General features: G+C 55.4%; 9 protein-coding genes across 9 annotated transcripts; 6 read left to right on the top strand and 3 right to left on the bottom strand.

Moving 5' to 3' along the window:
• Nucleotides 1-1,183: 1,183 nt before the first annotated feature.
• On the top strand, nucleotides 1,184-3,043 carry UREG_04723 (uncharacterized protein; the record flags this gene model as incomplete). Its single annotated transcript, XM_002545160.1, has 1 exon — nucleotides 1,184-3,043. The coding sequence occupies one exon, from the start codon at nucleotides 1,184-1,186 to the stop codon at nucleotides 3,041-3,043; it is 1,860 nt and encodes a 619-aa protein (XP_002545206.1).
• A 790-nt stretch (nucleotides 3,044-3,833) lies between these two features.
• Nucleotides 3,834-5,579, top strand: UREG_04722 (aldehyde dehydrogenase; the record flags this gene model as incomplete). The annotated part of the gene is made up of 5 exons (XM_002545159.1): nucleotides 3,834-3,892; nucleotides 3,957-5,158; nucleotides 5,221-5,290; nucleotides 5,350-5,438; nucleotides 5,512-5,579. 5 exons carry the CDS (start codon nucleotides 3,834-3,836, stop codon nucleotides 5,577-5,579), a joined length of 1,488 nt encoding a protein of 495 aa, XP_002545205.1.
• Nucleotides 5,580-5,943: 364 nt separating this feature from the next.
• On the top strand, nucleotides 5,944-6,943 carry UREG_04721 (uncharacterized protein; the record flags this gene model as incomplete). Its single annotated transcript, XM_002545158.1, has 3 exons — nucleotides 5,944-6,027; nucleotides 6,093-6,530; nucleotides 6,593-6,943. The coding sequence occupies 3 exons, from the start codon at nucleotides 5,944-5,946 to the stop codon at nucleotides 6,941-6,943; spliced, it is 873 nt and encodes a 290-aa protein (XP_002545204.1).
• A 665-nt stretch (nucleotides 6,944-7,608) lies between these two features.
• Nucleotides 7,609-9,217, top strand: UREG_04720 (uncharacterized protein; the record flags this gene model as incomplete). Its single annotated transcript, XM_002545157.1, has 4 exons — nucleotides 7,609-7,645; nucleotides 7,706-8,055; nucleotides 8,101-9,150; nucleotides 9,176-9,217. 4 exons carry the CDS (start codon nucleotides 7,609-7,611, stop codon nucleotides 9,215-9,217), a joined length of 1,479 nt encoding a protein of 492 aa, XP_002545203.1.
• Nucleotides 9,218-9,737: 520 nt separating this feature from the next.
• On the bottom strand, nucleotides 9,738-12,121 carry UREG_04719 (double-strand break repair protein mus-23; the record flags this gene model as incomplete). Its single annotated transcript, XM_002545156.1, has 2 exons — nucleotides 9,738-12,058; nucleotides 12,109-12,121. 2 exons carry the CDS (start codon nucleotides 12,119-12,121, stop codon nucleotides 9,738-9,740), a joined length of 2,334 nt encoding a protein of 777 aa, XP_002545202.1.
• Nucleotides 12,122-12,317: 196 nt separating this feature from the next.
• UREG_04718 (uncharacterized protein) lies at nucleotides 12,318-16,159 on the top strand (the record flags this gene model as incomplete). The annotated part of the gene is made up of 4 exons (XM_002545155.1): nucleotides 12,318-12,530; nucleotides 12,573-13,002; nucleotides 13,059-13,910; nucleotides 13,932-16,159. The coding sequence occupies 4 exons, from the start codon at nucleotides 12,318-12,320 to the stop codon at nucleotides 16,157-16,159; spliced, it is 3,723 nt and encodes a 1,240-aa protein (XP_002545201.1).
• A 370-nt stretch (nucleotides 16,160-16,529) lies between these two features.
• UREG_04717 (uncharacterized protein) lies at nucleotides 16,530-17,837 on the bottom strand (the record flags this gene model as incomplete). The annotated part of the gene is made up of 3 exons (XM_002545154.1): nucleotides 16,530-17,411; nucleotides 17,468-17,752; nucleotides 17,814-17,837. The coding sequence occupies 3 exons, from the start codon at nucleotides 17,835-17,837 to the stop codon at nucleotides 16,530-16,532; spliced, it is 1,191 nt and encodes a 396-aa protein (XP_002545200.1).
• Nucleotides 17,838-18,589: 752 nt separating this feature from the next.
• On the bottom strand, nucleotides 18,590-18,883 carry UREG_04716 (mitochondrial import receptor subunit tom-20; the record flags this gene model as incomplete). The annotated part of the gene is made up of 2 exons (XM_002545153.1): nucleotides 18,590-18,792; nucleotides 18,844-18,883. 2 exons carry the CDS (start codon nucleotides 18,881-18,883, stop codon nucleotides 18,590-18,592), a joined length of 243 nt encoding a protein of 80 aa, XP_002545199.1.
• Nucleotides 18,884-19,568: 685 nt separating this feature from the next.
• Nucleotides 19,569-21,249, top strand: UREG_04715 (uncharacterized protein; the record flags this gene model as incomplete). The annotated part of the gene is made up of 2 exons (XM_002545152.1): nucleotides 19,569-19,935; nucleotides 19,985-21,249. 2 exons carry the CDS (start codon nucleotides 19,569-19,571, stop codon nucleotides 21,247-21,249), a joined length of 1,632 nt encoding a protein of 543 aa, XP_002545198.1.
• Between the last annotated feature and the right edge of the window lie 324 nt (nucleotides 21,250-21,573).

Below are 21,573 nucleotides of genomic sequence, written 5' to 3'. Positions count from 1 at the left end.
GTTGGCAGGCTTGTTAATAAACACTTTGGTAGTCAGGGACACTTGCCTTGCGCTTGTTCCGGCCATTTCTCTTAGAATAACTGTTGCTTGAATAATCAATGGACATAATTTTTACCTACTTTCATGCAAAAAAAAAAAAAAAATCAGCTCACTCGGTGAAAATAATGATAAGTAGCAGGACCTTTAACTATCGCTGACAGTCAACGCCGGTCCCGAAACTCGGACTTGCCAACGTATTCGTATTCGGGCCGGTTTTCGGCAAAGCTGTTCCGGAAGGGCAACTAGATAACTCCATGGCATGATAGCAGTGATTTTCAAGGATGCCATCAAGATGGAATGAGTGCCGATGATGATGGTTATGATGCATACAGGGACAGCCCTGAATTGTGCATAGTCGGCCTTCAGCCTAAGGAGCAAGCGTCCAGTCGAAATGTTGCCGTCGTCGAACCGAGGCACTTGCCAGCCAGCTAGTTATTAATAGCTTTAGAATAACTGCTAGTTAATGCACTGCACAACTTCACGAAACGGAGATCATGCCCCGATGACGACATCCCCGTCTCAATGGATTGATTCCCATTTGCAAAGCTGTTGCGCACGGAGAAGGGATGGCTCAGGGAATTTCGAGGAGGATGAAGAGCTGGCTGGCAAGCAGAGAACCGCTGCTCTCGTCGCAGGCGCAATGCTGATTCTCGACAAAAGCTCTGTTCTGCCCTACCGAATTTGGGTAGTCTAAGCTCGTGCTTCAAGCTTGCGGAGCCTCAGGCCTATCCCTGGGCCTCCGCTGGAGCTCTACCAAGTTTTCGTCGGACTATCTCATTTTTCGCCTCCGAGCTGACAGAGAGAAGTAAAAAAAAAAAAGAAAAGGAAAACTGGTCAGACTCGGGGGCTGGCGCGGATGGATTTCTCATCGGGATCAACCTGCCTAGGCATTTTCGGACGCCTGGTATCGCTTTTATATTCGACACCACCCACAGCACACCTACGCTGTAATGAACCATCACCTTCCCACCTGCCACTCGTTATCAGCAGACAGACCGTTGACCTCACTGACGTGAACTAGTCACACGAGTCACCTCTTGAATCATTCTTGACTTAAAACCAGCCGCCCGTTAGCTCAACCTTGGATCAGCTGTCTTCCTATGGTCTGCAATCAACGCCTCCCAGATTTCTCTCTACTGCAACCATGAGCGAAGAGACACCGCATCCGTCCAGAATCCCCTACTGGCGCCAGGTCCTCCAGCCGGGCGCCGTGACCCAGGAGGTCGTTGATTACCCGTACCGGGGCTCCGGCACCGAAGACGATCCCTACGTCGTCGAATGGATCCCCAACGACCCGCGCAACCCCCTTTTGTTCTCGAATGCGAAAAAATGGTCGATCACCATGCTGGTCGCCATGGCCACGCTCGCCGTTGCCCTCATCTCGTCCGCGTACACCGGCGGCGCCAACCAGATCATGCAGGAGTTCAATGTGGGCACGGAGGTCATGATACTGGGCGTGTCCCTCTTCGTGCTAGGGTTTGCGATCGGCCCGCTGCTCTGGGCCCCCATGAGTGAGTTGTTGGGCCGCCAGGTCCTCTTCTGCGGCACGTACATGGCCTTGACGGCGTTCAATGCCGGCGCGGCGGGCAGCCAGAACATCTGGACGCTGATCATCCTACGATTCTTCGCCGGCTCGTTCGGGTCGTCACCCCTCACCAACGCCGGCGGTATCATCGCGGACATGTTTTCGGCTTCTCAACGGGGCTTGGCCATGGGCATGTTCTCTGTCGCGCCGTTCCTGGGGCCGGTGCTGGGGCCCATAATCGGCGGGTTCTTGGGCATGACCTCGGGCTGGCGGTGGGTCGAAGGCTTCCTGGCCATCTTCTCTGGCGCGCTCTGGATCATTGGCTCCCTGTTGGTCCCGGAAACCTATGCCCCGGTGCTCCTCCGCAAGCGTGCAAAGACCCTGTCGCGACTCTCGGGCAAGGTGTACCGCAGCCGGATCGAGATCGACCAGGGCCGCGTCACGGTCGGCGAGGCGTTCGCGACGGCGCTCAGCCGACCATGGATCCTGCTGTTCCGCGAGCCCATCGTCTTCTTGCTGTCCCTCTATATGGCTATCGTATACGGCACGCTCTACCTGCTGTTTGGCGCCTTCCCGATTGTGTACCAGCAGGTCCGCGGGTGGAATGAGGGCGTGGGCGGGCTGGCCTTCCTCGGCGTGCTCGTGGGGATGCTGATCGCGGCAGCGCTGAACATCGTCGACAATAACCGGCGCTATATCCCCGTGGCGCAGCGGCACCACGGTTTTGCGCCTCCCGAAGCGCGGTTGCCGCCGTCGATGGTCGGCGGGGTGGCCATCCCCATCGGGCTGTTCTGGTTCGCGTGGACCAACTACCCGTCCATTCACTGGCTGGCGTCGATCGCGGCGGGGGTGCCGTTTGGCTTTGGCATGGTGCTGGTGTTTCTGGGGGTCATGAACTACCTGATCGACTCGTACACGATCTACGCGGCGTCGGTCCTGGCGGCAAACTCGGTGCTGCGGTCCCTCTTCGGGGCGGCATTTCCGCTGTTCACACGGTACATGTACCGGGACCTGGGTATCCACTGGGCGTCAACGATCCCGGCGTTCCTGGCGCTCGCGTGTGTCCCGTTCCCGTTCCTCTTCTACCGGTACGGCGCGCGCATCCGCTTGCGGTGCGCGTTTGCGGCCGAGGCGGAGGCGTTTATGCGACGGCTGCAGCAATCCAGCGTTGCGCCCGCGGAAAAGGGAGGGAGGGAGGAGCAAGGAGAGAAAGGGGAGGAGGAGGAGGAGGCGTCTCGCGAATCCACGCCCGAGAGCGAACCGAGCGGACTGGACACCGCATCCGCAACCACACGCGCGGAAGACGAACGCCGCTTCGTGCTGGAGCCGATCCGGCCACTGAGCAGACCGGCGACGCGCACGCGGCGTGCGTCCTCGGTAGGGTCCAGCGAGTATGCGGGCAACCCGTACGACATTGATCGCGTCAACACGCGGACGTCGGTGGTGTCTGGGCGGCGGGGGTCGACGAAAACGCACTGAGCAGCGGATGGTAGATTTCGCGTTCTTGGATCTCTGTTTATGTTCTTGTAGATACACAATTGAGCGACAAGTTGTACAGTACGATATAATATACTCTGTAGTTTGATATCATTGACTTTTGTCCAGCAAGTCGTATCGACTGACTAAGCATTGTTAGTCAGGCACGGTCTTGGCAGACGCGGGGCAGCTGGTGGTGATTGGCTGGGTCGGCCGAGGTCCATTAGTCATCCAGGGAGTCGGCAGGCCCAGTTCGGCAGTGAGCAGCCAGGGGAAGAGAAGAGAGAGAGAGACTCTCTCTCTGCAACGGGCAGGCCAAGGGAGAAGAGCCAGTGGCGGGCGACTGGGCAACGGGCCCCGAGGTCGATCGAGCATGGGGTGCTCCCTATGATCTATCGGCCGGCACTAGCTACGGACCTGCGGAACTGCATGGGCGCTGATCAATAATGATAACCACTAGATATCATCTTGCTCTGGGCTGGGTTGCGGGTCTTTTGACTCTTTTGTCCCTGTCGCGAACCAGGCAGGCCGGCCTGCTACACGGCCCCGGGGCCAGCAAACACCACCTGCCCGCGCGCAAACATCGCCCCCCGCCTGGCGTTCAATTGCCCCCCCGCCCCGGTCGACACCCCCGCTCCCCCCCTCGACGGCTGCATTATTAATGGGCAGCCCAGCGGCAATAAAACCGCCCGCACCGTCCCCTTTCTCCCCTCACCATCTCTCTCTCTCTCTCTCTCTCATCCTCTCTCTCTATCCTCTCTTCTCATATCCTCTCTCTCTCACACACATCACAATGGCTCTCTCCCAGAAAATCCAGACCCCCTCCTGCACCTACGAGCAGCCCCTCGGCCTGTAAGTGCTCTCCGCTGCCCCTGATGCCCTTCCGCGCCTGCTGACCACACCAATCTCCCGCCAGGTTCATCAACAATGAGTTTGTCAAGGGCGTAGACGGCAAGACCTTCGAGGTTATCAACCCCCACAACGAAAAGGTCTTTGTCTCCGTGCACGAGGCCACCGAGCAGGACGTCGACCGCGCCGTCGCCGCCGCCCGCAAGGCCCTCGAGGGCGAATGGAAGACCGTCACCCCCACCGCCCGCGGCCGCATGCTGGTCCGCCTGGCCGACCTCATGGAGCAGCACTGTGACACCCTCGCCGCCATCGAGGCCCTCGACAACGGCAAGTCGCTCTCCATGGCCAAGGCCGATGTCGCCAACTCCGCCAACTGCATCCGCTACTACGGCGGCTGGGCCGACAAGATCCACGGCAAGGTCATCGACACCGACCACGAGACACTCACCTACACCCGCCACGAGCCCGTCGGCGTCTGTGGCCAGATCATCCCCTGGAACTTCCCGCTCCTGATGTGGGCCTGGAAGGTCGGCCCCGCCGTCGCTGCCGGCAACGCCGTGCTCATCAAGTCCGCTGAGCAGACCCCGCTCAGCGCCCTGTACATGGGCAACCTCGTCAAGGCCGCCGGCTTCCCCGCCGGCGTCATCAACGTCCTCTCCGGCTTCGGCCGCGTCGCCGGCGCCGCCATCTCCTCGCACATGGGCATCGACAAGGTCGCCTTCACCGGCTCCACCGCCGTCGGGCGCCAGGTCCTCCAGGCCGCCGCCAAGAGCAATCTCAAGAAGGTCACCCTCGAGCTCGGCGGCAAATCGCCCAACATCGTGTTCAACGACGCCGACATCGACAACGCCATCTCCTGGGTCAACTTTGGCATCTACTTCAACCACGGCCAGTGCTGCTGCGCCGGCAGTCGCATCCTCGTCCAGGAGGGCATCTACGACCGCTTCCTGCAGCGCTTCAAGGAGCGGGCTCAGCAGAACAAGGTCGGCGACCCCTTCCACCCCGACACCTTCCAGGGGCCCCAGGTCTCCCAGCTCCAGTTCGACCGCATCATGAGCTACATCGACCAGGGCAAGAAGGACGGCGCCACTGTCGAGGTCGGCGGCGAGCGCCACGGCACTGAGGGCTACTACATCCAGCCCACCATCTTCAGCAACGTCAACGACGAGATGAGCATCGTCAAGGAGGAGATCTTTGGGCCCGTGTGCTCGATCCAAAAGTTCAAGACCGAAGAAGAGGCCATCAAGATCGCCAATGGCACCAACTATGGTAAGGCTCGATGAGATCGCGAACATATAACTCTCTGGTGGCTGACGACGCGTGTCCTGTAGGTCTGGCGGCCGCCATCCACACCAAGGACTTGAACACGTCCATTCGCGTCTCCAACGAGCTCAAGGCAGGGTGAGTGCAGTGGCTGATCAACAACGAAAAACAAGGCGGGAGCTGACGATATTCTGTAGCACTGTCTGGGTCAACAGCTACAACATGATCTCCTACCAGGCGCCGTTTGGTGGTTTCAAGGAGTCCGGCATGGGCCGTGAGCTAGGCGGTACGTTAATCCCTTTGCATTGACACTGTAGGCTGTGGGAAGTTAACTACTGACACGCGTAACTAATCTGCAGAGTATGCGCTCAACAACTACACCGAGATCAAGACGGTCCGCATCCGTCTGGGCGACGCGATGTTTTGAGGGGTGTCTGGGCGATTTTCTTCTTGTATCTTAGCCGGCATTACATGAACAGAATGAAATAAAAGTGATACCAAACGTGACTGCAATGTAGTTGTCCAGCTGTATTTAGTTGAGTAGAGCAAAAGAGGTGTTGTTGGTGTGTGGGTGTGTGTGGTTATATCCATTCCGGGCGTGTTTTTCCCAATTAGCTGTCGTGGCGCAACGGGAGACGGGCTGCTCTAACCCGCCGTCCACCCATGCAGTTCTGCTGAGTCAGAACGCACTCGCCCGGTGCCTGGTTCGAATCCGCGAGTCGCGACCTTGTTAAAGAGGTTCTCCCGCCCTCACGCGAGTAGTCCGTGAATTGGCGGCGGCGCGCTAAGCAATGGAGGCGACCCTTGAGGGAAGCAATTCTGCAGAGACTCCTCCACTCGCGGATGGCGGCACCAGATCACACCGGCGGTGCATCGTGGGTGGGCGACGGGATCTGGCCTGTCGACTTTTTTCTCTTTTTTACTATAACTAAGTAACTAGTTAGTTAATGAACTATCAATCTGTATTCTCAATATGGTCAAGTACTATCCCTCGCTCTCCCCCGACTTCCAGGCCTGGATCCTCTCCCAGCCCGTCTTCTTCGTCGGCTCGGCCCCCTCCACCGGCCGCCACATCAACCTCTCGCCCAAAGGCCTCCCCGCCGCCTCCCTGGCGCTGCTCGGCCCCAATGAGGTGGCCTACCTCGACTCCCTGGGCTCCGGCAACGAGACCGTCAGTCACATCCGCGAGAACGGACGCTGCACCCTCATGTTCTGCTCGTTTGAAGCCTCGCCCCGCATCATGCGGTTGTTCTGCCGTGGCGAGATCATCGAGTGGAACGAGCCTGCATTCCCCGTGCTGATCAGCAGGATGGCCCTGAACGGCAACACCGCCCTGAAAGAGGGCGTGAGGGCGGTGGTGAGACTGGATGTCTTCAAGGTAACGAGGCTCTTTATAAAGCTAGTGAATGGCTGCTCTGTTCTTCGCTAATCCCCCTCCAGGTCCAAACTTCATGCGGCTACGGCGTTCCCCGTCTCGCCCTGGCCACGGACCCCGAAACCAAAGAGCCCAGGCCCTACCTCAAAGATCGAGCCACCCTCGCACAGTCAAACGCCAAGTACATCGCAAAGAACACCTTCTACTCATACCTGCGCGATAACAACTGGGAGAGTCTGGACGGCTTGCCGGGGCTCAAGGCCTCCATGGTCGACCGCGGGATGTGGATGGTCAATGCCCGCATCGCCCTGTGCAGATGGCGGAGAGAGCTGGAGCTGGGCGGCGTGATGCTGCTCTCATCGGGCCTGACTGCGGCAGTGATGTGGGCGAGTGGATGGGCCACTTTCAAAAGATAATCGGCCGCCGTGATGACCTTATGACCGTTGACGATACTTATTGACTAACGATTTCTAGTTTGATGTTTGATGAGATTTATGTGCATCGATACAGTTATATATCTTGACGGCCGTCGTAGAGTTATTTCGGCCAGGATAAACCGTGGAATTTAGGCTACTCCTCTGACATTTACAGACTCGTTCATCATCTTTCATCTCATCACCATCACTTTTGACACCGTCAAGGAAATCAGCCATTGTTCTGGCTCAGCATTTGAATTATATTGTTCAACTAGTTAGTTAACTACCTCTAGTACTTTGCAAAACCTATTGGCACCGACAGCCGAATGTTGAACTCAATTGCATCCTCCCCAAAACCGTCCAAGTTTAACACCACCCATACTTGTAACAGATGTCGCACAAATTCGCAGCATCATCATGGCTGGTGTCGGAGAATTGGCAGTAACCCCGTCGGAAAGGTCTCCAAGGCATTGTTCAACGTTGAAATGGCCGATTCTCAAATACACCCACCCGCCCTAAGATGCCGAGATAGCCTCGGACTGTGAATACCGAACAGAGATGGCCAACTTGCAATATATTGGGCCTCTCGCAGAGGAATCCTATAGCTACTGCAATGTGTGCATCCCTGCTTTTACTGCTCCTGATCGATTATCCTGACAAAAGCCATGCCATCTCAAAGCAAAAGACCAATTCGGATCGCAGGTACCATCCATCCCACCCCCATCGGAAGCGCATTACGGTAATAGCTGACTTGTTCAATAGGAGCATCCGGCTCTGCATCCGACCGCCGTCATGCAATGGCAGAGTTCGCCCGGAATTACCCCAAAGACCCTGTGGATGTCATCATCTCGGATTATATGAGTGAATACAACATGGCGGTGGCTGCGGCCCGGCGCGTCGACCAGGCGAACACAACGCCCACGGAGACCAGCGCGATCAATGGTCCGGCAGCCCCCGCGTACGAGCCTTCATTTCTGGAAGCCCTTGAGCCGGCACTGGAGGACCTGGCGAGGTATAAAATAAAGATCGCGGTCAATGCTGGTGTGACGGACACCAAGTCTTTATACGATGTGGTCGTAGAAATGGTCAGGAAAGCAGGGCTGGATCTAAAGGTGTGTACACTATTTGCACCTCACGGTTAAATACTGACCGCGTAGGTCGCATGGATCTCCGGTGACGAAGTCCTTCCTGCCATCAAAGAGGCCTTGGCCTCTGGTGAATCAACTTTCAAGAATATCTACACTGGGGAGACCTTGGACAAGTGGGCTTTCGAGCCCATCTATGCTCAGTGCTACCTCGGCGGTTTGGGAATCGCCGCCGCGTTTTCCAAAGGGGCTGATATCGTCCTCTGTGGCCGCGTTTCTGATGCTTCCCCAGTCATCGGTGCGGCCTACTGGTGGCATGGCTGGTCCAGATCTGACTTGGACAAGCTTGCAAACGCTTTTGTGGCGGGCCATCTCATCGAATGCAGCAATTATGTCTGTGGAGGTAATTTCACTGGCTTCAAGGGGCTGGAAAATGCAGGGGGAGACGGCTGGACCAATATCGGCTATCCCATTGCTGAAATTTCGGCCGAAGGGCAGGTAGTCATCACGAAACAGTCGTATTCCACCGGCGGAGCTGTCACTATTGATACCTGCTCTTCTCAACTGCTCTATGAGATCCAAGGGCCAATATATTTCAATTCAGATGTCACCGCTATCCTGTCTGATATCCATTTTGAGCAGATAGGCCTCAATCGGGTGGCCGTCAAAGGCGTCAAGGCCGCGCCCCCGCCGCCGACCACAAAAGTAGGCCTCACAGCTAGAGGAGGGTATCAAGCAGAGGTTACCTGGTTCATGGTGGGCTTGGATATTCCCGCAAAAGCAAGAATGCTTGAAGCGCAGATTCGGCGGCTGCTTGCCCCTTATTCCAAGAATTATACCCTTCTTAAATTCTCCGTTTTAGGCTCTTGCCCGGATGATCCACTGGACCAAAACAGCGCAACAGCCACGGTCCGTATCCTCGCGCAGGCCCCCCGTGCTGACCATCTTGCACCAACAAAATTCCTACGCCAAATCCTTGACAACATCATGCAAGGCTACCCTGGCGCAACATTCAACCTGGATATCCGTGCAGGTTTCCCCAAACCCGTTTTCGAATACTATGTTACTCTTCTCCCGCAATCACGCGTGCAGCACCAAGCACATCTGCCATGGCTCAACACGGTCCTCGATATCGCTCCCCCAACAGAAACCAGAATCTGGCCAGCCCGGCAACCCACACAGTCGGTAACCATAAAACCGGCCAATATCTTTACAGATTTCGGACCCACGGTTCGCGCACCACTCGGTTATATCGTGCACGCTCGCTCAGGTGACAAAGGTGCTGACGCAAACTGCGGTTTCTGGGTCCGCCACCCAGACGAGTACGTCTGGCTGCGGAGTCTCTTATCTGCCGACAAAGCGCAGGAACTCTTGGGCAAGGAATGGCGCGAGGACGGCACAATGAGTGTCGAGCGTTTTGAGCTCCCGAATCTGCGAGGAGTGCATTTTCTCTTTCGAAATTTGCTGGATAGAGGGGTTGGAGTCACCAGCACGGTGGACTTTTTGGGGAAGAATGTTGCGGAATATCTTAGGGCAAGATGGGTGGATATACCCGTGAAATTTTTGAATAGGGGGAAATTGTGATTTCGGAATTCTACTGCTCATGTTTCGTTATTTTGGACGTATATCTTTCAGGTTCTTACTGCAAATGACTGGCGCTTTAATCGCGAATCTTTCTTGTTTCGTTTCGTTAGTCCCTGCGATTCATATTATCTCCTCCGACTCCTAGTACTCGACGCCGGGATGGGTTCAAACGCATCGTCATCCTCATCATCTTCAATGTCACTAATCACAATGTTTGTTTTTGAGGCCGCACTCCGTGTTGGCCGCCTACCTGCACCGCTGGTACTACTTGTCCCGGCGATTGTTTGGCTTTGGCTAGGTTGTGAGCCACGGCTGAAATTTAGCGTTGCTTGAGACTGTTTGCCGCGCGTAGCGGCCGTGGACCGTGCAGGTGGATTGCGAGCCGACGCGGCGGTTGTTGTGGTCTTGCGGGCTCGGGAAGACGGAGCTGTAGCGGTAGCGCGAGATTTCGTGGTAGATGGTTGTCGGACGAAGAGGGAGTCGTCATCCATATCTATATCCTCATCGTCCTCGTTGAGCATGACGTGCTCTTGCTGTCTGTCGTCTGCATTGTCCTCATCATCCTCGGATACAACTTGTCGATCGCGGCCGCGGCCGCGACCACGCGTAGATGTTGTCGCTATCTTGCCCCTGGATGATGCTGTCCCTCGTGCCCTGCCACCCCTAGCTCCACGGGTCGCCGTCGCAGCAGTCCCGCGTCTCCGGTTTGTAGCGGGTACTTCATCTTCTTCCTCTTCCGCATTCGGATCTCCCTCATTATCGGAGTGTATCAATGCGCCAGGTTGATCTTCCCATGCTCCATCGAACTCACTTTCCCAACCATCGGGTCTAGGCTTGAACCGCCTCTTGCCTCCTTTTCGTTTGCCTTTGCCTTTGGAGAACAGTTCCTCTAACTGGCCACGATATTGATCCATTGCAGCCTGGAGGGTTTGGCGTGCGCCTTCCTCGTCGTAGTCACTCCCCTCTTCGGCGTCCCGATCTAGGTTCATCAAGTGCTTAATTTGGCTTTCCAGCGATTCATTGAGAAACATTTCCATGGCATGTTTGTCATCTTTGTCGATGAACTGGGACACTGCGTCTCCAAAAGAATTCTGTGGGAGAATGGTGAGAGACTGTGCAGTTAGGAATTCGCGGACGAGCCGTTCGACTTTGACGGTGTCCAACGAGGCGAGGTGAGATACTACTGTCTCGTCAGGTGCGTTTGCGTCACCCCGAGTGAGCGTTGTAGCCTTCTTTTTGCGATGAAATTGAATCACATCGTTCACATTCGCGACTTTACCCACAAACCGGTTGGAGAAACGCTGCGGGTTTTCACAGTCAAAGCTTCCTCCCTCCGGAATGGACGTGTCCACACGAAGCCTAACCAATGGCAATGGTATCTCCGAGTCTTCACCGTTGAAACCGTCCTGAGATTCGAGCCAGTCATTTTTCGCTTCCTCTATAAGTTCATCCACGAGAGTCATCAAAAAGCGGGTGACTTCTGTTCGGTTGTTTTCTTTCCTTGCTAGCTTCTGAGCTTCTTTCTCTTCGTAGAGCACAATGTCTTTCATTACAAACGGGCGGACCGTTTTCAGACGAATAGGTTCAGATTTGAATTCGCGGCCGGTGATGCTCAGGATCGTCACATGCTTTGTCACTGCTTCGCCAGCCACCAAGGACGTGGCAACGGAAGATCCTGGTTGTATAACATGGAAATTGGTCTCTGGGTTGAGACGCGGTTCTATCAGACATTCATGCTCGTGACCCCATATAACCATGTCCATAAAGTCGGGCAAAAAGGTTTCTGGGAGGTATCCGGTCTCTGTGCGCGAGTGGTGATTCTGGTGCACGCTCAGAAGATTGAACCAGTCACTCTGTTGCATCGAAGGCCGGAAGAATTTCACCTTGCCGTCTCGAAAAGTTCGAAAGAGCCGCTCATCCCGTACGTTACTCAATCCGTAAAGGGCTAGTTTCGTCCGGCCTTTCTGTAGGAGGACAGGTTTGACCTGGACATTATCGGACTCTGGAGTGCGGCCGTAATAGTTGAGCAGTCCCGACACCTGCAGGATGTCCAAGGCCGCCAAATGGCCTTCTCCTGATGGGTCATCGTGGTTTCCATGGATCGAAAATACTGGTATGGCGACATTGATATCCAAATCCTCATAGTTTACATGGTTAAAGGCTCCCTGGAAATTCTCGCTCGCATCGCTTAGAATCTCTAGCTCACATGGCTTGTCGCCGTAGCAATTCATACGCAAAGAGCGCATAACCTGATACATTGACTTTCGCGAAGGCTTGTTCTCGTGGAATAGGTCGCCTGCGAGTAAAACCATGTCAACGTCGCGCTCCTTTGCGAGGCACATGACCTCATGGAAGGTCGTCCACGAGTCATCCCCGCGGATTGGGTCGCGTTCGTTGTATCCAACATGATTGTCGGTTGAGACGAGAATCCGTATGGTATCAGCTTCTGCGGGGAGTCAGCGGCCACTCTGGGCATCGCGGGACCGTTAGGCGTACCTCCAAGAGACATGATGAAAGGTTGAAGGTTTACAGAGTATAAAACGTCAAATCATAGGTATACACAGGGGAATGCGAACCCGTGGGCTTGAACAGCCTTCAATCACGGGAGACGCGACCGTGGACAGGATGATAGACGTGGCTTGTCACAGACGAGATAGCTGGCTGTGAAAACAGAGATAAAATATAGCTAGTTAGATAGAGAGTCCATGTCCCCGGAAACTACACAGCAGCCACCTCTCCCCGTCGCCGCTGAGACGTGCAGGAGAATCAAAAAAGTCGCAGGCAGCAAAACGCCAACTCACGTGACCGGCCTTCCGCTTCCAGTTCTCGCAACGTCGACTCATTCTCGCTTCTCGTCTTCTTCTCTTCTTCTGCTCAACGACAGCAACCTCAAGGCCTTCGTCCCAGCCCCAAACCCGGTATTCCGTGCTTTTGACTGACCCAGAACGCTACTGGCTCAGTCGATCCCGCTTTCGCGCCCATTCTTCTCTTATTCTTTTATGCAACCAGAGGTTGACCAGTCCATCAGCAACCACGAATCCGAGCACCCGTCCCGCAACACCGACACTTCCCCTGCCCAGCATGGAAACTTTCCGTCTCAGCAGTCTATCCCCCGCGACCTTTGCCATGGGAATGGCGGGGCCCGGGAGGATTTCGCCGACAGGCTCTGTGACGCGTCTTCTGCCGCTGTTGCCGGCGCGACTGGTGTCCCGGCAGGGAATTCAATAAATCCAGCCAACTGCGAGAGATCGAACTCTCCGGGGGAGCGCATCAGCGAGTATGAAAACGCTTACGCCTTGTCACCAAAAATCGTCGAAGAGTTGGGCTTCAAAGTGACTCCACCTCGCCCTAATGCGCCGCCGCGAGTCTCAATAGAGGACTTTCCAAATGGTGCAGTGTCTCTTACGGAGGATGATCTACTTGCATTCAAACTGACCCAACCACAGAAGTATTAACCCATATCCTGTCGCATTTACCCGCGGCCTCACTTTCGTCGATGAATCTCGTCAACCGACGGTTCCACGGTCTCGTAACCACCCCCCATGCGTGGAGAATGGCCTTTTCGCGTTACTTTCTAGGCCCTGCTGCGATTGAAGCTGAGAGAAACAAGCTTGATTCTGACGAGTTTGATCATCTTATGTTGAAGAAACGCGCATTTTGTCGACTGACGACCTTCGCATCTTGGAGAAATGAATATATTTTGAGGACTCGGCTGTTGAGATCGTTGGCTAGAGGCAAACCAGCAGAATACCAATCTACTGGCCTGCAAGGGTCGCCACGCACCGGTCCCATTGCTTCTCAAGCCGTGGTGACTTACAATTCCCTTTTACTATACCCAGTCACCCACATAGACGGCGCGTTTGGCTCCGGTCTGGAAAAGAAGCGGGCCGTATTTATTCATGGTGCAAGTGAGCAAGGGATTGCTTCTGCAAGCGATCCCGCAACAGGAAAGTCGGGCCTCGGTGCTTGGGGCATTTCAGATCCGCAAATGTTCAACCATTTCGCAGATTCATTCGCTGGTGAAACACAATGGGGCCTTGGTCTCGGTGAACTAGTAGGCCACCCAAATGTGATGGATGTAAGCCAACAATATGGCTTGATATACGGCGAAGGTTGTCCTCGTGGCCGCGCCTATTTCCTGTCCTCTAGCGAGAAACGAGGTCGGTTCATGGCTCTGGCAGATGGACCCGCGCAGCCTCAACTTGGGATTCCTAGACTATCTACGATGAATGCCAGTATATGCTCTGTTTGGATCGCAAAATCGCCTCAGATTTTGACAACTACAAATGGACTTTGTGGTATGTTAGTGGGAACTTCAGGTGGCGTGCTCACTGCCTATGCCATCGGCCCCAATCACTCGCAAAATCAACGCTATGAGCGTGGCCAGATAACAGCTAGATGGGTCCTATGTCCCGGAATCCCAATAGTTGCCATTCGCATCGACGACAATTTCTCCACCAAACGACACGCGCATCGCCGTATTTGGGCTGTTATTCTCAATGCACTTGGTGAAGTGTTCTACCTTGTGGATATCCCTTTTGAACGGGAGATGAACCCCAAACCCACGCCTGAACAGCTTAATCGATCGGCGTGGCAAACGGGCAGAACCGTTCGCTGGGAACTTGTTGAAGCAACGAGACGCGTCGCGAAAGCAGACCCATTTCACAGTATGGCCGTTGATGGTAGCTATACTCCAAGAACCTCTAGCGACTCCATGTGTCTCAGCCAGGCCCAGTTGGTTGCTGAGACCGCTGAAGTGGAGAAATACTTGGCTTTCAAGCCCAACCATTTCAGAAAGCTTTGCGCAGGCTGGGACATGCAGCGAAAACTGGAAGTAGACTTTGCCGGTGACGACGAACATGGTGCTGGGGAATCTATCACTGTAATCACGCGGGGCGTTACGGTTGGGCAAGCGGCATCGTTAAAACGATTTACGCGGCTCAAATTTAGCACTGCTGCACCTTCTGTACAAGTTGAGACGATCCCACGTGTGAAGTCCGCCGCAAGTCTTCCATCAGTTTTTGGTAATTCACAGCCCCTGCCATGTGTCGGCAAGGGCGACATGCCAGCATTGTGCGATTGCAGCGGGTCCCAATGCACACTTGCAACAATTGCTTGGACGGAATCAGCCCTGAAGGCTGATTTGCCGAAGCTGGCCCAAATAACGACGACTGCCATGGATATGTCGGCCGTTGCCCAGTTGACTGTGTCCGAAGACCCACTTCTCAGCATTTGCGGTAGCTCCGAATCGTCCGAATTCTCTACTCCCGTATCAAGTTTCAATGAACCGTCGGACCCTGCGCAGATTCCTGGTCATCGGGCCCGTTTTCTGGCCGTTGGCACGTCTACTGGTACTGTCATTGTTTGGGATATCCGAGCTCCTGTTTCCCAAAATACTGAAGTTATCAACCATGTTGACCCAATTCGAGTCATCAACACGGACTCGCCTCAAGTTTCCAGCTTAGGATTGACCTCACTCTACTTGGTCCATGGTGGCAATGATGGATTGGTCCAAGCGTGGGATGCTTTGGGCTCATCGCTCCAGCCGATTCGCACAATCAATTCAAGGTTTTCCTCCCGGGCACGCCGTCGTCTTCAGCAAGCAGAGACATCTGTACAAGGAGTTGGCCACAATTACTTTGCCGCAGGAGCCATTTGCCTTGATCCCGATCCAACGCGCCTTAGAGGTATCGTGTCTCTTGGGACTCAATTACGTTACTGGTCATACAGCTCTTCTGCGGCCGATCAGTACAGAAGCAATAAGCGCCGTCTACGGTATAAACAGCGTGGGAATAACCGTTCTCCAGAGGCCGAGCGATACTCACACACCGGTCGCGGTGCGTTGAAAGATTATATCATGAATGAGCAGCTTGAGCTACAGCGACAGAAGAAAGAGAAGGAGAAGAATAGAAGGCATCTCAGTGGTAGATTCGGAGTTGACTTGCTTGGCCCAGATGCAAGCGAAGAGCAGCTTCTCGCCTACGCTTGCATGCTCAGTGAAGAATCATATACTAGTGACGAAAGAACCAGGCGGGAAAGTGGAAGCAGCGGAGGGACGAACTCTTCAGGGGGCACGGTCGCCCCGTTAAGCTTGGTTAATGCGGGCGGGGAGTCTTCCTCGTTTACGACATTGAATCATGCATCAAACGATGAGTCTCAAATTCTTCAACCGCTGAGCGAAGAATTGGAGCCCGATGTTGCAGAGGCCATTCGTCGAAGCCTGGAAGACGTATCCATGTCCTCATCGACACCTACACCTTCACAAGATGACAATTCGCAGCTTCTCGCCACTGACCCTGGTGAAAGGCCGTTTGAATTCGGAGCGGAAAGCAGCGCCAGCCAACAAGAGGTTGACGATTTCGAACTCGCACTTCAACTTAGCCTTGTAGAGCAAGAAAGTCAAGGACTGGGCGAACCTAGCCCAACAACAGGCAGCTTGACACCCGAAGACCTTCTGGAGGACTTTCCAAGCCTAGACAACGCGGCAACAAGTTCACGGTCTCCGCGTCGAGGAACAGGCAAGGGGAAAGGGAAACGAAAGGCGTAGTGTTTCCTTTGCCTTTTCGGTCTACCACAGATCAAGGGTATGCAGGCAGGATGATTGTTTAAAACGGTGGTAAAAAAGAATACAAGGAAGAATAATGTTTTTGGTAGAATTTTCTATATGCTTTTCATTTGATGTTATTCATAGTTGAGGAATTCACTGGTTTAATTTTGCAAGCTGTGGACAATATGTAATGCGAGATAGGTATAGAGCTCCGGATTGTATACACGACACCTGCTATAAAACATGCTCCAAGGCTGCCGCCTCGGGAGAAGGCGACGAGAATATGTACAGATGAAGACCTAGACGAAAAGGCAAACCCCAGTTCAAGCTATCATGTTCCCTCACGCGAGACGATCCTCCATCAGCGTCACTAGGCTAGGAGAGAAAATGCAGCGGCCATTGCAGCAAGAACAGGGGCAAGGCCAGCCATGACCGACTTGGCCGCAGCGCCCGTCGGCTTAGGCGCTCCAGAGCCCGAAGACCGGCCGGACGTGTTTTCGCCGGGGGAGTTGGACTGGCCGTCCTCCAAGATCTTCAGTTCCAGGCCAGAGATGGGGTTCCCCTCCTTGTCAAACACCTTTGTTCCGACCTTGGTCTTCTTGACTTCGACCAGTTTCCCTCTCTTCGCGCCAGGAACACCCCTTTCGAGGAGATTCTCGGCGTCCTCGGGGAAGTCAGGGATGTCGAAGTCGTTTAGGAAACCACTGGATTTGATGAGGCTGGAGCTGCATCGGGGCGGCGTGATGGAAGTGGTGCTGGGATCAATGTTCTGGAGACGCTGAATGTCCAGTTTGCTATACTGTTCCATCAGGTTGTCATAATCAACGAGGAGTTTGGCACTCTTGTCACTCTCGAGGGTGACCAGGCCATATTCGTTGGCTTCCATGGAGTATTCGTAGACGAGGCCGCCGCACATGGCCTCGGTCATTTCCTTGCCGTAGATAGCCTGGACCTCAGAGAAAACGCGCGGCTTGACCTCGTTGCATCCGTACTCGGAGAAGAAGATGGGCAAAGAGGTTTTGGAGAACATGGAGACCAGCTTGTCATAGCCACTGGACTGATAGGTCGCGTCGCCGCACCAGGAGTAGGAGTTGAGGCCGAAGAAGTCGGAGTGGCCGTCATCGCCCTGGTCGCAGGAAACGTACTTCCAGGTGTCCTCCAAGATGCTGCGGACATCGGCGGCGGAATAGCCGACGGGGATCTTGCGCGATGCGTGCTTGGCGATGTACTTTTTCAGGTCGCGCTGGACAGCCTACGCACGGTTAAACGGGGTGGCCATCGGTCAGTGAGGGATGGGCGGGAGCTTACCCGAATGTAGGCGGGGACGTCCTTGTGGGAGTCCTCGTTGATGATCTCGTTGGCGCCGAAGAAGCCGAGGAGGTTGGGATAGTCCTTGAAGGCCTCTACCATGGAGAAGATGTGCTTGACGTATCCCTTGTGGTAGGTCGAGGCAGGGTCTGCTCGGTTGATGTGTTCTCCGTAGTCGGGGGTGTTGACATCGAGGAGGAGGTAGATTCCGGCGGCGTTGAAGATGGACACGCATTCATCGTGGTTGATCTTGGGGCTGATGTTGTAGATGCGGACGGTATTGACCTGGAGACCTGCGAGTGAGCCCTGGACGGTGGCGGGAGATGGAGCTGGACTGGACTTACACCGAGCCGCTGAAGCAGCGTGGCATCGCGAAGGCAGATTTCGGGGTCGCTCAGGGGGTCGTCGCCGTCCTTGGGCTTGTAGCCGGACGAGCCACCGGGCTGATAGCTACATAGCAAGGGAGAAAAGGTTTTCGAATCAGCGGAACGGCCCAGCGGCAGCAGAGGCAAAACGATATGGAGCTGCTTACTCAACGCCGATGATCTGGAAGCGATCGCCCGTCTTGCTGTTGACAAACTGCGAGCCCTTGACCTCGATGGGACTGACGGCGGCGACGGCGGACACGAGGCCGAAGACGGCGGCAAGGCACTGGGGGTTTGGTCTGTAGTCAGTATCGTGAAGCAGCAGACGCATTCAAGCAGGATGTCACGCACGATGTGCTTCATCACGAGAATCGCAGTCGATGGCCGGGTTGAGGATAGCGAGCGACGGGAGGACGAGTGCTGTTCAAGCAGCAGAAACGAAGGAAGCAGCGGGTCAAAAGAGCGACGAGAGTTGATTCAGAGAGAGAGAGAGTGAAGATGAAGAGAAAAAGAGTGACTGAAACAAATAGCGAAACAAATAAATAGTTAACTAAATAGTTGCGATGCTCCCCTGAAGATATAAAGAAACACTTTTAATTTCTCGCACCGCGGCATCCCGGACAGCAAATGCATTTTCTACAGTGGAAACACAGCCACGTCCAGCTCTGCTCCCAACTACCAAATGGACTAGAATACAGTAATGGAATAAAATCGTACAATCAACGACAAAGATTTGGAGATTTCACCGATCCACCGCCTACTCGACATTCTGGCTGTCCATCCCCGCGTCGCTGGCGGCGGAGCCCAGCTTCAGCGACGAGTCCAGCGCAATCATCTCGGCGAGGATCTCGATGACATCCTTGGGCACCGTGCGGTCGTAGATGGCGATCAGGTCCTTGGGCTGCGGGTAGACCTTGAGCGCCTTGTAGAATGCCAGCGCGGCGTCGACGTTGCTCGAGCCTGTGCTGTTAGAAGAAAAAGAAGAAGAAGAAGCAGATGCGGGACGCCTACCGTCTGCGCACAGCGCCTCGCCCTTTGCGACCTGGCTCATGAAGAAGCCCTCGCGGCCTTCAATGTCGGCCGGGAAGCCCTCCTCCTGGGCCTGCTGCACCGCCAGCTTGATCGCGTCCTTTTGTTTGGCGCCCTCGGCCTCGGATTCCTGGCGAACCGCGCGGGCGAGTCGTCGGTTGTCCCGCTTCAGCGAGCGGCGGAACTCTGGATCGGACTGTCGTTTGTAGTCAAAGTAGATGGCGTAGGCTAGCAGCACACATTCTCAGCGTCTCAGCGAAAATCGCAGGGGGAGAGGGACAGCCATACCCACGAGGCCCGTCAGAAGCGTGCCGGCCGAAGCGGCGACGACGGTGCTGGTCCTCATCATCGATGCGTAGAGGAAAAAGTCGACCTTGCTGCCGGCTCTGGCTCCGGGTCTGAGTTTTCAGCAGCAGCAGGCGGTGGTGCGGTGGACGAGGAGAACAAGAAAGCGAGAGATGGACTCGATGGAGGATGGATGCAGCTCTAAGAAGACAATCCAGACGAAGAGCAGCGCAGCCAGAAGCAGAGCAGGTTGTTTGGGTGCGAGGCAGAGTCGATGGTGTTGAAGCTGCAGCTGTGGATTTTTTGTTGGTTTGAACTCAACCAGATGGAACTGACACTCGAACCATCTCATAGTTAACTGCGCATCAACACTCTACATCTCTCCAACCATCCTCTCTCTCACATCTCGATAAACACCACAAATGGACGTCCGCGGCCTCACCCTTCGCAGCAAATCCCGCCGTCCCCAGATCAGCGCCCCAAAGCCCATCGCCGACCCCAATTCCGGCTCCAGCAAGGCCCCCGGGCTGCCCGCTGCCACCCCTCGCCCGCAGCGCAATGGCGGCACCACCTCTGACCTCGTCAAGCGCCGCTACTCGGCCAAGTTCAACCAGCTGCCCGACTTTGCCGTGGGCGAAGCTCCCCCCGTCCCCGGCCTGCCGCCCGCCCTGCAGTCCGCGAAGAGCAGCCAGGAGCACGTCAACGACCGCCCGTCCACCGCCGCTTCGTCGCAGCCCCTGCGCGTCGAGCTAAAGGCCCTCAAGGACCCGGGTCTGCAGGTGGAGACCTGTATGGATATATATATCCGTGTTGTAGCCCTTTGCTAACACTGTCGTAGATGTCGCCAGCCTGCTCGCAAACGCCTCCGAGCAGGACATCCGGGACTATCAGACCAGCCTGCGCAAGCTCAAGAACCGCACCTCCGCCGACCTCCAGCAGAATGTCTACCAGAACCGCACCCAGTTCATCAAGATCAGCAAGGAGGCCGAGAAGCTCAAGGACGAGATGACCACCCTCCGCGGCCTCATGTCCGAGCTGACCACCGCCCTCGGTCAAGCAAGCGCCACCAGCGGTTCAAACGGTGCCCTCGACGAGCTGGCGGCCGGCAGGCGCCGCGCAAACCGGAGCTCCGTCGCCAATCTGGAGAGCATGTGGAACACCCAGCTGCAGACCCTCTGGAAGACCGTCGAGAGGTCGCAAAAGTTCCTCCCTGCAATTCCCGGCCGCCACATCGTCCTCGAATCCGGCCACTGGATCGAACTCGACTCGGCGACGTGGAAGCCCCGGCGGCCCGTCCACATCGTCTTGCTCAACGACCATCTGCTCATCGCCGCGAAGAAACGAAAGCGTGTCGACCCAAACACCCAGAGCAACAGCAAAGCCCCCGCTCCCACAAAATTGGTGGCTGAAGAATGCTGGCCCCTCCAGGACATCGATCTCATCGACCTGGGCGCCAACATCGACGGCGAGTCACTCGACGAGGCCGGGGAACGCGCCGTTCCCAATGCAGTCAATATCCGGTTCGGTCCCAAATCCTTCACCTACCGTACCGACCAACGCAACGTCAGAGCCAAAACCGATCTTGTGATGACGTTCAGGAAGACGATCGAAGAACTCCGCAAAGGCCTGCGCACCGAGGCCGAGGCTGCGGCGGCCAAGTCAAGTGAGCTGCTGGGCGGCCGGCAATCGCTCTCCAGGCGCTCTGAAATGTTTGACTCCGACTCCCGTGACAAGCTCGACATCCTCATCGACGTCGACGGAAAACAGCAAAACATGAAATGGGTGGATGGCCAGCTCGACGAGTTGGATATCAACATCGCCCTCCAGCTGTTCGAGGAAGCCGTCGCGCGAGTCGAGAAATTACGCAAGCTCGCAAAATCACTGCGAGCAAACCCCACGGCACAGGAGGTGATCAATTCGAAAATCGACCTGCGCGCGGGCAAACTTGCAGAGGTCCTTCTTCGCGCCCTGGTCGATACCCATTCGTTCCTCAATGCCACGAAAATGAACGTCAGCTGGCTGACTCGACTTGGATTCGATGATCGCGCCCGGGAAGCGTATCTGCGCGCAAGAACCGAAGTAATGACCAAACGCGCAAGGTAGATATCTGTTTTCTGGCCATTTCCTTGTCCGTATAGCCCACTAACCCTGATCGTAGACACTGTGTGTTCGAAGGCGACCTCCCCCTCTACATCTTCCAAGTCTCTTTCATCTATTTCACCGTAATCAAAAACACCATCGGGATCTTCCAGCAGTGCTTCCCGTCCAACGTGACCAGCGCCTGTATTAAATGGGCGAAAGAGCACCTGGATGAGTTCAACGCGACCCTCTCGAGGCAGCTGAGCAGCGTTGAACCCGACACCCAGATCTGGGTCCGCTGCATGGAGATCGTGCACGACCACGCTGCTGCGTTGGCGGAAGTTGGAG

Source organism: Uncinocarpus reesii, genomic scaffold, assembly GCF_000003515.1.
Source record: "Uncinocarpus reesii 1704 scaffold_2 genomic scaffold, whole genome shotgun sequence".
In the NCBI taxonomy this organism is placed as follows: domain Eukaryota; kingdom Fungi; phylum Ascomycota; class Eurotiomycetes; order Onygenales; family Onygenaceae; genus Uncinocarpus; species Uncinocarpus reesii.
The sequence above is the reverse complement of the archived record's forward strand: the minus strand, read 5'-3'. Positions and strand labels throughout refer to the sequence as shown.